At 35.4% G+C, this 11,714-nt stretch overlaps 1 protein-coding gene across 1 annotated transcript; it reads right to left on the bottom strand.

The window, feature by feature from the left end:
* Window positions 1–1,839: 1,839 nt before the first annotated feature.
* Window positions 1,840–11,508, bottom strand: LOC135682540 (transmembrane protein 106B). The gene is made up of 7 exons (XM_065197474.2): window positions 11,111–11,508; window positions 7,872–7,935; window positions 5,724–5,877; window positions 5,100–5,258; window positions 4,668–4,720; window positions 3,668–3,733; window positions 1,840–2,696 (listed from the first exon to the last, which is right to left on the bottom strand). The coding sequence occupies exons 1-7, from the start codon at window positions 11,301–11,303 to the stop codon at window positions 2,600–2,602; spliced, it is 786 nt and encodes a 261-aa protein (XP_065053546.2). The 5' UTR covers window positions 11,304–11,508; the 3' UTR covers window positions 1,840–2,599.
* Window positions 11,509–11,714: the final 206 nt, after the last annotated feature.

Here is an 11,714-nt window from a genome sequence, read left to right as displayed (position 1 = left end):
AAAAAGCGCCTTGACAGGATGTCGCCCTGTTAAAGGATAGCGAAGAGAGAATTTTCCCCAATGATTCCTTTTTCAAAGGCCACTATTAGTGGCCAAAACCACTCTAAATTAGGCAATGGTTCACAAATATTATCGTGCTACTACCCCTTCTCAATTTTGAAATCTTTCTCCGTGCTCCAAAAACAATAACAATTAAAAAACGTAGAAATTGGCTAATTTTCGGCATAAACAAACTGACTTTATATTATGAATTTCAACTTTCTAAGACCTGGCTTTCTCTGTTTATGGCCAATGGAACAATTATGGGTCGGTACCAGAGTACCCCAGTCTAAAAATAGAACTTGGAGCAAGATGTAAATTAGGTCTACTATATCACATCTTTTTCAGCGAATCAAATTTACTGTTTTTGAAAGTTTGGTGCTTGTATCACAATTTGCACAATCCTGACTAATTTTTGTACATTCTGATCTACAAGAACATGTTTGCATTGAAATGCGTGCCTAAACCATGTGTTGTGACAAATACCGTAAAAGCTCTATTAAGCCCCCTCTCTTTAAAGCCCCTTCTCTATTAAGCCCCTCCTTTCTCAGGCCAGCCCGATTAACCAGGCTAGCTCGCCTAAAAACTGCAATATCCATCAGCATTTCGTTTACATCTATTGTTATTCTTTACATTTATATGAAAGACGAGCCAACCAGGTCGGGAGGGTCAAAGATCAGTTATAGACACATCTGGCATCGCAAAATCTGGCTCGGATGAGAGGGGAGGAGTTTTTCCCAAGTAAACGAACAAAAAATAATCCTCCTTTTTTGGGTTACCTCGGGTTAACTTGAGTGCCCTGTTTTTACCTCAGGGGTGAACTCATATATTTTAAGGATAGGAGTGCCCAGATCACATTTTTTGGTCTAGAATTGGAGCAAAAGTTATTTTTTGGGTCAGCCATTTGTACAATTACTTTTTGGGTTCATAAAATTCTGTATTACTTTTTTGGGTCTCGAATGTGAGAAAGGTTTGCAAACTTTCTTCTGCATGGCGAAGAAAAAATACGGTTTATCTGAGCACCCCTATCCTAAATATATTTGAGTACCCCCTCCCTGGGGCTTAAACGTAAGCAGAGCCTTAGTTTTCCAGTAAAAATTGACAAGTATTGAAACGTCGGCAATAAAGGCCTGGGAAACCCTATCAGTCACTTTTCTACCAAGATGGTATGTAACGATTGTCAAATATCTTATTTTGCGTATGAACATCAATATCGGTTGATACTTGTGGGAAATTTTCATATTTCCAAATACAGTAGCCATATTTGGTAAAATCTACGTAATCTGTCCAGTATCGTGGACAGGGAATATTTGGGTAGCGTTATTTTCCATATACCAAACGCAACCATAGGAAGCTCCAAAAGAGACACAAAAATAATCTTGGAGGTTATTATTTTGTCAATGGGTATGAACATCTATGACATAATGGGCAGGAACTAAGTCATAAAGCACTGTTTTATAACAGAAATGCAAGATCCATCTAAAAAATATGCAGAAGTACAGTAGACATGATTGCTTCATAAGTTAATGGATTTTCAAAAGAACAGCTATTTAGAAACCGTTAGGTCAATTTTAAACAGTCATCATAAAAAATTAGAATGAGTATTTAAAAATGTCGTTTGATAAAATTATAAGTTCAACGAATCCTTGCAAAACTTCTGCAAAATACATATTAGATTGGCAGCTACCATGTGAAATATTTTGAAATGGCATGGGTTAGGATCAGAAGTATTTGAATTTTTGTGGACATGATATTAGGCTTCCAGGGACAAGAATTTTCACAACAAGCAATATATAGTCATTCTAATCTGTAAAATTTATCAAGACATTTAAATCAAGTTAATTATTACTGAAAGGATAATTAAAGAATCTATAGGGTTTTTAATCACAAAAAAATATTTGAGAAATCATCTTGCAACAGCTACCAAATCATTTACAAGTCTTTGGCTCAACTTTACAATAACACAATCAATGCATAAAGATTCGAATTTTTGATACCCTTTTCTGAATACAGGAAATACAGAAATTTTCAGGTTTTCTCCACAATATAAAAGAGTGATTCGGGGTGAATCGATTGTAATAAAAGTTAACAATCAATTTGGAACATATTCAAAGTTCAAACATTGATCAGGACAAACTTCTGAATATTCAAAGAATAGGGATAAAAATTATGAACAAAAGCATACTATAATTGGAAATTTTGGGAAAAAGTATTCTAAAACGGGTTTTTGTAAGAAATTTCGAGAAATTTTTAAAACTAATCGGATTTCCACCCTTCTTCTTTACAGTCATTTGATAACTATTTTACGGTAAGAATACACTAATCGTTTTTCCAAGAAAATTTCTAGGCACCAGGCTTAATTCTTTAAATTTACATTAGCAATAAAATACAAAATACTTTAGAATCATTGGCCAGATTTGGTGAAACAGGTAAATGTGGCAAAGGTATATTTGGAATTGTTTTACACAAGTGATATTTTATCCTTTCTCTACGTACCATTCACGAGAGAATTTATTAAAGAATAGACATCTCGTGTACCATGAACCAGTTTTCTCTTTGTCTAAACTGCAAAGTCCTTTTGTCGACACTCGATGTAGAACAATGTCTTCGAGTCGATTTGCTCATTGTGCGACCAGTATTTCAAATTGGCACTTAAGCTGCAACGGAAGGTGAATATAAGTATACAACGACAAGAAATGCTCTTAAAATTCTCATGGTTTTGTGAGAATGGAAGAACTTTAGGAATTTCGTGCGAGGCTGCTTTTCTAAGTTCCCTAATGCAAAACCTTTATAGAAGTCCGTTCTAACGTATCACCGCGATAAATTTTATGTAAAATGTAAAATGGCAAGCCTTTTTATGTCGATTATGCCCAAGGGTCCGTGGTTCGAGTCCCTGGCATGACCAAACTTTCACCCAGAGTGGGGAGAGTCGCCAGCCTCTGTAATTCCAGGCGTAGGAATCACGGGGTGTGGTGACATCGAGAGGAAGGAGCACGACACTGCTTGATTTGCGTAGCTTTTCAGTGTCCTAAAAACTACCTTCGGATGCTAGGTAGCAACAAATACAAATGCAAATACATTTATCACCGTAAGCAACATACTTTTTGACAAACGCCTCTCTATCTCGCACATTACTCTTAACGATAATTTGATCGTTAAGGCAATGATTCTCTTTCGAACGAAAAGAGCTGTGGATTTATATTTGAAAATCAAACGGAGAATGATAATAAACATTCAAGAAAGTATCCAAACTCAGAAACAAATCGAAGCTCCATCAAAGGACGATTCGACAGAGTCAGAGAGTGAGGAGGAATTCGAGGCACATGAATTTTCTGAGGCGGAACTTGAACATTTTTATCAAACGAAGTTTTTTGTTCATTTTAAATAAGGCGTTTCAGTTTAAAAAAACTTATTTCATGGTATCAAATAAATTCGAATCGCGCGCCTCACACTGATCACACGAGTTTTTGTCACGCGCATCAGTTTTTGAAGGTGAAAGACCTGAAGTCACAAAAAGCAGTGGAAAATGTCAAGAAACGTAAATATAATGATAAAAACAACAAAAAGGCAACTCAATAAGCTTAAAAAGATTTTATAATGATAAATACTTTCGAAATAGCAGTAGTACCTTATTCTAACAGGGAAAAAGTGCCATTTCTCATCTTTGGTGTTTGCATTCCAAAGACAAATCTTCCTAGAATAAAAATGAATACATTAGCGTCAAAAAAGCAATGTTTACCAAATGTGTCATCATTTCAAACGCACAATTATATGAAATAAAAACATGTCTTTAGCATGAAATTAAAAAGCTTGGTTGGCACTGATGCCTAAACAGAAAGTAAACAAAAATACCAACTTAAATTTTCAACAACATATTACAAATATGAGGCAAGAAAAGATATCAAGAAAGATAAACTGGTTTGAGGATGGACCAAACGGTGAAATTAGTTCAAATTACTGCATCTTAGCATATGTTTTAGGCATATTAAAGATTGTTTTTGTATTACAAACAAAAGATTATCAAGCGTAAGTAAAATGTATCCATTCCTAATTTTGAATTTTAGTTGAAAACTCTATCATTAAAGGAATTGAATGAAAAAGTAAAAAATAATACACAATTTGATATTACATATTAGCAATTAATGCTCAGGCCGTTTTTAGTTTTATTATTGGTATCACTGTTATCCAAAAATGAAAAAAATGATAGTCCAAATCCCACTACTCAACTCAACAAAAAAGAAACTAAAATTGAAAGTATTTAAACCACAATGCCTATCAAACTATTTTAAGTTTAAAATCAGCTTACTGTAATTTGGGGTCCTGTCCTTCCCCTATGAACATTATACTACAGCCTTTAAAAAACTGCAAACATTTTTTTTGGAAATTTGATATCAACTTAGGTTAACTGTAATGGACCTCTGCAATTTTTTTCATAAAAATCAATAATAATATTTCACTTCATGGTTTTAAACAAATCCTGGTCAGTGAATGTGTCTGCAATACAAGCACACAACCCATTTTTTGACTAGTTGACCTAGAAAATCCTTGCAAGAGATATGGTACCATGGCCTCAACCCAACACACCACTTAAAGACAAGTGGACTTCAACAAGCAAAATTGTCACTCACTTTATTCTCTCTGCGTCCCGTTTAAGATACACTGTGTTGACAAACAGTTTTAGCTGGAAAAGATATACACTGATATGAGTAAAATACATTGCATATGTAATATAACAATATCAGTGTGTGAAAGAACTAATTAGGAAACAATCTTTAAACTCTTAATGGCTTCCCAACATGAATAACACAGTAAACCAACAGCATGCAATCCTGGCCAAAATATGTGAATCAATTGCAAATACCTAATAGATAAAAATATATGTGTAATAAAGAATATAGTAGAAATGTAATTCTCAGTTTAGATTGTTTGGTTCACAATTACTGAGAATGTTGGGATCAAGAACATGGTTTTTAAAATGAAAAAGCAATCACAGTAAAATCTACAATGGTGCCGAGTAGAATTAGAAATACCATTATCCTATCTCTATGAGAAATACATACTTCTCTCTCTTCTCTTATACCAAAATGCTCTATATTATTTGAAAGGGCCAAACCAACTTCATGTGGCACCAAGTCAACTGTAGACAGGAACAAAACCTCTGTTGTGATGTTTGTAAGTCTGACTGAGAAGAAATTTGTATTTGTCACCCTAGCCATCACCTAGAAAGGTAAACGAATTCAACCAGAGAAATTAACATGGCATCATCTAAAATATGCAGTTATTGTTGACTTCATAGACTTTCATCCTTTTCACTATCTAAAAAACTTCAGCAAAGGTATTTATGCGAGCAGACATAGAATCCTAACATTTTTAAAGAAAATAAATATGGGAATGTAATACCCAAATAATATGGGAATATGGGAAGATAAACCAATCAAGGTCACCCTGTCTTCTAAATGGTTGATAGCAAGCAAGAGTTTTTTAATATTGCGATTGAGGTGTTGTTCTGTTAATTAAACAACAAAATAAAGAGTACAAAGGTCATAATTTCCTATCATTGCAAGCATCTTCATGGATAAGTAAAACTGAAAATCTAAAAGACATTTTTATCATCATTTTCCTGACTTTAAAACATTTCTAAATTGTATTCAACAATGTTAAGACATATAACAGCATTTGTATACCGTTATGTTTATAACTAGTCTTTTATCATTCTCTGAATAACCAGCAGGAGATGCATCCACAACAGAAAGCTGTACTTTTCTTGGAAATAGAAAAGCCAGACACAAACCAGCAACAACAAGAATGCAACAAAATGCAATGACCAGTTTCAAAGTGCTACAATGAAAGAGAACCATATAAGCATATTATTTTATGATAATTGATAGTAACTTTTTGAGCACGAAATAATTTTGTGACAAAACTGTAAATTTTAACATTTTTAGCATTTTTTATTTTGTAGTGCTAAGGAAAGGCTCTAGTGTCTATAGCTAAGCCCTTACAAGGGAAAGGGAGGGGGATAAAATATATCCTTGCTTTGATATCAGTCTTAATTTGGTTTAACATAGTTCTTAAACATTTTCAGGCTTTCGTCAGAAAGGCATGAATCGCTTGGCATACCTACTGCTTCCTAGGAGTGTAAAATATCACATGCCTTCTTTTATTTTGAGAGCAGAATTCATAATTGTAATGTTGTGATTTATGCACATATTAATTTATCATTTCATAAATTAGAATAATTAGCTCATTAGAGAACCATGCTGTAAGGATCCACGCTTGGATATATGCTCTGTTATGTTCCTACTAAACGTACGTTTTCTTGTGTACTACCTGCGACACAGGACATAATAATTATTAATTTATTTTGTGGGATTTTGAACAACTTCAATCCCTCAAATGAGCTTCTTTGGTACGATTACTTCATGCCATTCCAAAATATGATTGCAGATTGCGGATTGAGCAAAGAATTATAAATTAAAATATAACTAATTTTCTGGCACGACAAAGAAAAATCTGGCTCCTTGGTATCCTCTTGGTATAACAAATTCCAGGTACAACGAAATTTCATTATTACTAACCAAATTGCAGGTCCCTTCATCACAGTTTTCTTTGATATAACAAATTTTCTCTAATAATTTTCACTGTTATTTTGGTTTATTCATTCCAGGTGTTCATTTGTCACTAGTTCTCAGGGAAATCATTATTGTAAACATACTAGATTGTGTGCGGTACAAAATAATTGATTCAATGTAAAACTTCAACTCTTTTTCAAGAGAGTTATAATCACACAAAAAAACTTAGAAAAATGTGGCCTTGTGGTAAAATTAGCACACTGTGTACTAGCCTTGTTCTTCTAGACTTTGCTACGCTCTAAATCTAGATTTCTGCGACATTTAATTTAATAAAAAATGTCAAATTATTATCTTTTTGATGCATTTTACATTTTAGCTTCAAAATTTATCAGCAGTGTATATTTTCAGGTTGATTGACAATTGGCAAGTGAAGCACATAAATTAGCTGCCATACTCATAACAGAGGGCCGTTAGGGGAGGAGGGGGGTGAGTTGACACACAAAAGTGGCTATTACAACTAGATGGACGTCAAGCCCTAAATGACTCTGTTAAAGATTCATTATTGAAGCCCTTCAGGGGACAAGCTGAAGAAAACTGTTTATGACATGGCAAACATATTTCTGTACTTGTAGTGCTGTTTTTTGTTGATATATTAAATAAGGTCAGTTTATACTTCTGTTAAAACTTGATCTTAAGTCTTCAGAAATAATGCATTTTTGTTAGGTGAAGCAATGTAGGCAGTTCTGTTAAGAATTCAGAGAAAGAAGATTACATCAAGATTATTGCTGTTATCATTGTTGTGTTTGTGGTTTCTGTGTAGAACTATCATAATTATCATAAATTTTTGAAAAAAATATCACACGCCACCACATGCCTGGATGACTTCTGGTGTGTGGTGGTTTGCACACCTGCTACATTTTTCCTACAAAAGCCTGGTTTTGGTTTAGCTCAGTAAGGAAACTATTGCTGTGGTTAAAATTGCTTTCCAAGTCTGCTAATCTTAATAACTAGATGGCTGCAGTCAAGTCATCTGGAATAAGTACACTGTTTAAGTCATACAAAACATGAGCAATTATCATAAGATTAATATTGATTAATGACACCATATAAAATGTATTTAGAAGGGTGTGCTTGCAAAATCACAACACAGAATTAACTGCAGTTATATCCAACCATGTGTTAGAATTCCAGTAGTTCTTACTAGTTTTTCTGGTTCTTGATTAAAAGTTGATAGATTTTATTTTCAAGAACAATACTTACGTTCTTCTTGGTACTAGTCTGTTATCATTCATGGGGATAAGAGCAACAACAGTATCACTTTGAGCTGGAAAATAACAATAATACAAAAATGACAAATTATTATTATTGAACTTCAGAATAATATTTTATTACAGAGGCTGGTCTAAAGTTCTCTGGGTTGGTGAGCAGTCAGAAAATCAACTAAAAGTGGCTTGTCAAAGTGAAGAAGTAGGGAAAACAAAGAATATGATGCAACAAAATGCTACCAACTAAAGATTGAGCAAAGGGAGTAAGAGATAGATTCTGTAGTGACATTAGATACAGGCTTCCAACGGAAAGACGTGCGATCACATGCACACGCCTTGGCCTTCTGCTTTTCAAGGGTGCAAAATATCAATGCCTACTTTTATTTTGAGATAAAAATTTGTATTTATTGTTTCTGTGGGTTTTCGAGACAAGTTTAAATGTTTCCTTGGTACTATTACTTCATGCCCATTCAAAAAGGCTTAACACCTTGTCAGTATTGTGGATTATATAAAAAAAATTTAAATAACCATGGGACTAAGCTACAGTGGAATCCCGATATTATGAAAACCGATTACAAATATTTTGATGGTATGACAAAAAAATGTTTGTCCCCCTGGAGTCTGCCTAACTCCATACAAATTCTTTCGGTATAACAAATGCCGTATATAAAAAACTCTCATTATCATGAACCTAATTATAGGTCCCTTCATCATAATTTTCTGCGATATGACAAACTTTTCTAAAAATTTTAACCGTTATTTTGGTCTTCTAATCACCGGTGTATAAATGTCACAATTTCTCAGGGGAATTATCATTGTTATTAGAAAAATATATATACATGGCGAATATGCACTTTTATAATGCTGAAGATTGGAGAGGGCCCTCAGGGCATGGGTTTACACATCAAAACGGCCATTACAACCAGATAAAGATTCATTATTGAAGCTGATGAAAACAGTTTGTGACATGGCCAACATTTTTCTGTACTTGTAGTGCTGTTTTTTTGCTGATATGTTAAATAAGCTTTATATTTGTGTAGAAACTAGCTCAAGTCTTCTAAATAATTATGCTAAAAATTCAAGGAAGAAAATTTCATTGAAATTATTGCTGTCAGCATTGTCATGTTGGGAATTTCGGCCTAGATCTATCATAATAACCGTAAATTTTGGAGAAAAAATGTCACATGCCGCTATACGCCTGGATGTTTTCAGGCGGGCGGTGAAAAGCACACCTGCTATATTTTTCCTGAAATACATTCTAGACTGAATTTGAATGAAAGCTTGTTGTGCTCACTTCCCCTAGCCTGCTTTATAGCTTTGTGACTTTCAAGGCATCTCACTTTAATCATTAATCTTGCATTCTTTCATGAGCATTCATCAAAGCAGGGCCGTCACTAATCACTTTCACATATGGGGGTGCCAGTCATAAATTTGCCGACAAAATAGGGCATGGCCTAAGGTATTTCAATTTTTGGGTGTGGTATTTAGATGCAATTGATTTTGTTTATCAAAGAGTATGTTCTCGTTAGTCAATCATCGCTTCAATTTTTGAGTGACTGTAGGTACTTAGTTTGCATGAGTAGATCTTACTGATAAGACTGCCAAGAGGTTTTTGAAGGCCTTGAAGGCAACCCGAAAGACAAGGCCTATGCGAGCCCAGCGAACAGAAATTTTTTGCAACCATGCCCTTTAGATTTGCTTAAAATGCATTTTGGAATATTTCTTGCAGTCATTTCTTGCAATCGTTTAAAACTTTTAACTATTTTTAGGCATACTTCTTCTACGTTTCATTGATTTCATTCTTAAAATGGAGTTCATTACTACTTGAGGCCCCATCAACCTCAAGGCCCTGAGGCACTTTGCCCCCTTGCTCCCCTCAGCAGCCCTGCTTACAGTGGCTTCCAGTATCTCCAGGATCAATGTTAAGATCTTTTTAATAAACTTTGTCCCCAAACTTTAGGTAGAAATTAGGTCGCCCTGGATATTGGACATTAGATTCTAGACTCTGGCTGCCAACAGGGAGTCTTCTGAAATTTTTGGTGGACATTTGCCCCTCCGTGACACCCATAGCGCCATCTGTACCTATTTTGAATTGCTGAGGGTTTTTGGGTGATACTTTTTGGGTCTTATCCTCATCTTATCCAAACTTTTTGGTAAAGCTATCGCATTGAGAACTTTGAAAGTAAAACCCAACAAAACTCTACTTTTAGAAAATTTGCCGACAAGAATTTTCTAGGGGGGTGCCGCACCCCCTGCACCCCACTGCTAGCAACAGCCCTGCATCACAGGATTATTTACTGCCAATCACTTTCATATACTTGATTTTAGTCTATTACTGTGGAGTTAACTGAGCTGCCTATAATCATGTATTAAAGTTTGTAGTTTATTCTGATGTAGTTAAGCATGATTAAAAAATAAAACCAATCATGACAGTCTTTCTCTGTGTACCCTGCACATGAAACCAGACATTTAGGTTGGAGATGGCACATAATTGTTTGCTGGATGAAAATATTAGAGAAAAACGTTAATTTACCAACTATGCTACTTTGGGCTAAAATATGCTTACTGGCTCAGGCCTTTTCATTTAACATGAGCAGTAACTCGTGATCATGTCAGCACTTGCACAAACCCAACAAGGAGAGTGTTTGATCACTTGTGCAATTAAGGGTAGATTGTGATGAATAAATGTTTCATCAATTAACACTCGTGACCCAAGCAAGTGACAGACAATACAAAGCTGGTATATCAAACACAGAAAACATATGTAAGTTGACTTTACCGCATCTCAACAGAAATTATGTTGAAGATGATGTTGGATGGAAGAGGGAGCAGGGGCAGACCATGATGCTGTAGGATGAAAAACATCAAAAGCCTGGTCAATGCTTCTCTGGTGGACAGTATCCTCAAGTTGAATAATCAGGGCCTACGCCCCAAATTTGAAAGTGGAGGGGAGGGGCAAGGTTAAAAAGTAGGGGGCAAAGGGTTTTCCTATTTTACTGCAACTTTAAAACTGCAACTTACTGCAACCTGCTTCGCAAAAAAGTGGAAGACCGTGGCCCCTCTGCCCCCCTCCCCCCCCCCAGTTGCGTGGGCCCTGGAGATTGGTCATTTGGGAGCACAGAAGAGAACAAGCAGTCTACCAGGCTCGTCGTTTTGCAGAGTGTTCCTATCTATCATTTCTAACTAACTACATGCCTATTAAATGAGGGCGTAATACCTCTAGAATCCCAATACCTTGTGATAGCTTTCCTTTTCCCTTACACGTAGGGCAAGCAACTGTGAGATGAGTACAGTTCGTAGAAACTCTTCTGATTGGATGTTGCGAACTTTTCCTTTGTTTGATTAGACAGTCCTCTTCTCTGTCACTTCCAGAATCTTCAACGTCGTTTCCATCATCGTGATGAACTTGCTGATATTTTCCTGCCATGGCAATTTGTCGTAGTGTGCACACAAAGGTACAAAAACTAATATATTGATTATTTACACGTTGAAACTAATTCAATAATTCAAGTCTGCAGGATAAAAGTACAGCTGCTGTAACAAAGGCTGCAGCATCGTGATATTTATGAAACGGCCATCTTGAAAATGTTGACAAGTTCTAGAACGAGGCAGCTCTTGCCAGAAATACAGAATAGAGATTATGTAATCCAGAAACTTTGGTGCACTTTGATCAATGATGTAGAAATTCTATATCATTGACTTTGATGTCCGTTATCGTCAAGTGAGGCAGTAGCGAAAACTTTGGTCCCACCAAGAAGGTTCATTTGAAGATACATAAATTCTCGCATTGGCCCCCCATATAAGCATCCTCAAATAAGCACCGACACTGGAAGTGATT

The sequence above is a fragment of the Rhopilema esculentum genome, chromosome 16, assembly GCF_057945365.1.
Source record: "Rhopilema esculentum isolate cy_ngs chromosome 16, ASM5794536v1, whole genome shotgun sequence".
Lineage (NCBI taxonomy): Eukaryota > Metazoa > Cnidaria > Scyphozoa > Rhizostomeae > Rhizostomatidae > Rhopilema > Rhopilema esculentum.
The sequence above is the reverse complement of the archived record's forward strand: the minus strand, read 5'-3'. Positions and strand labels throughout refer to the sequence as shown.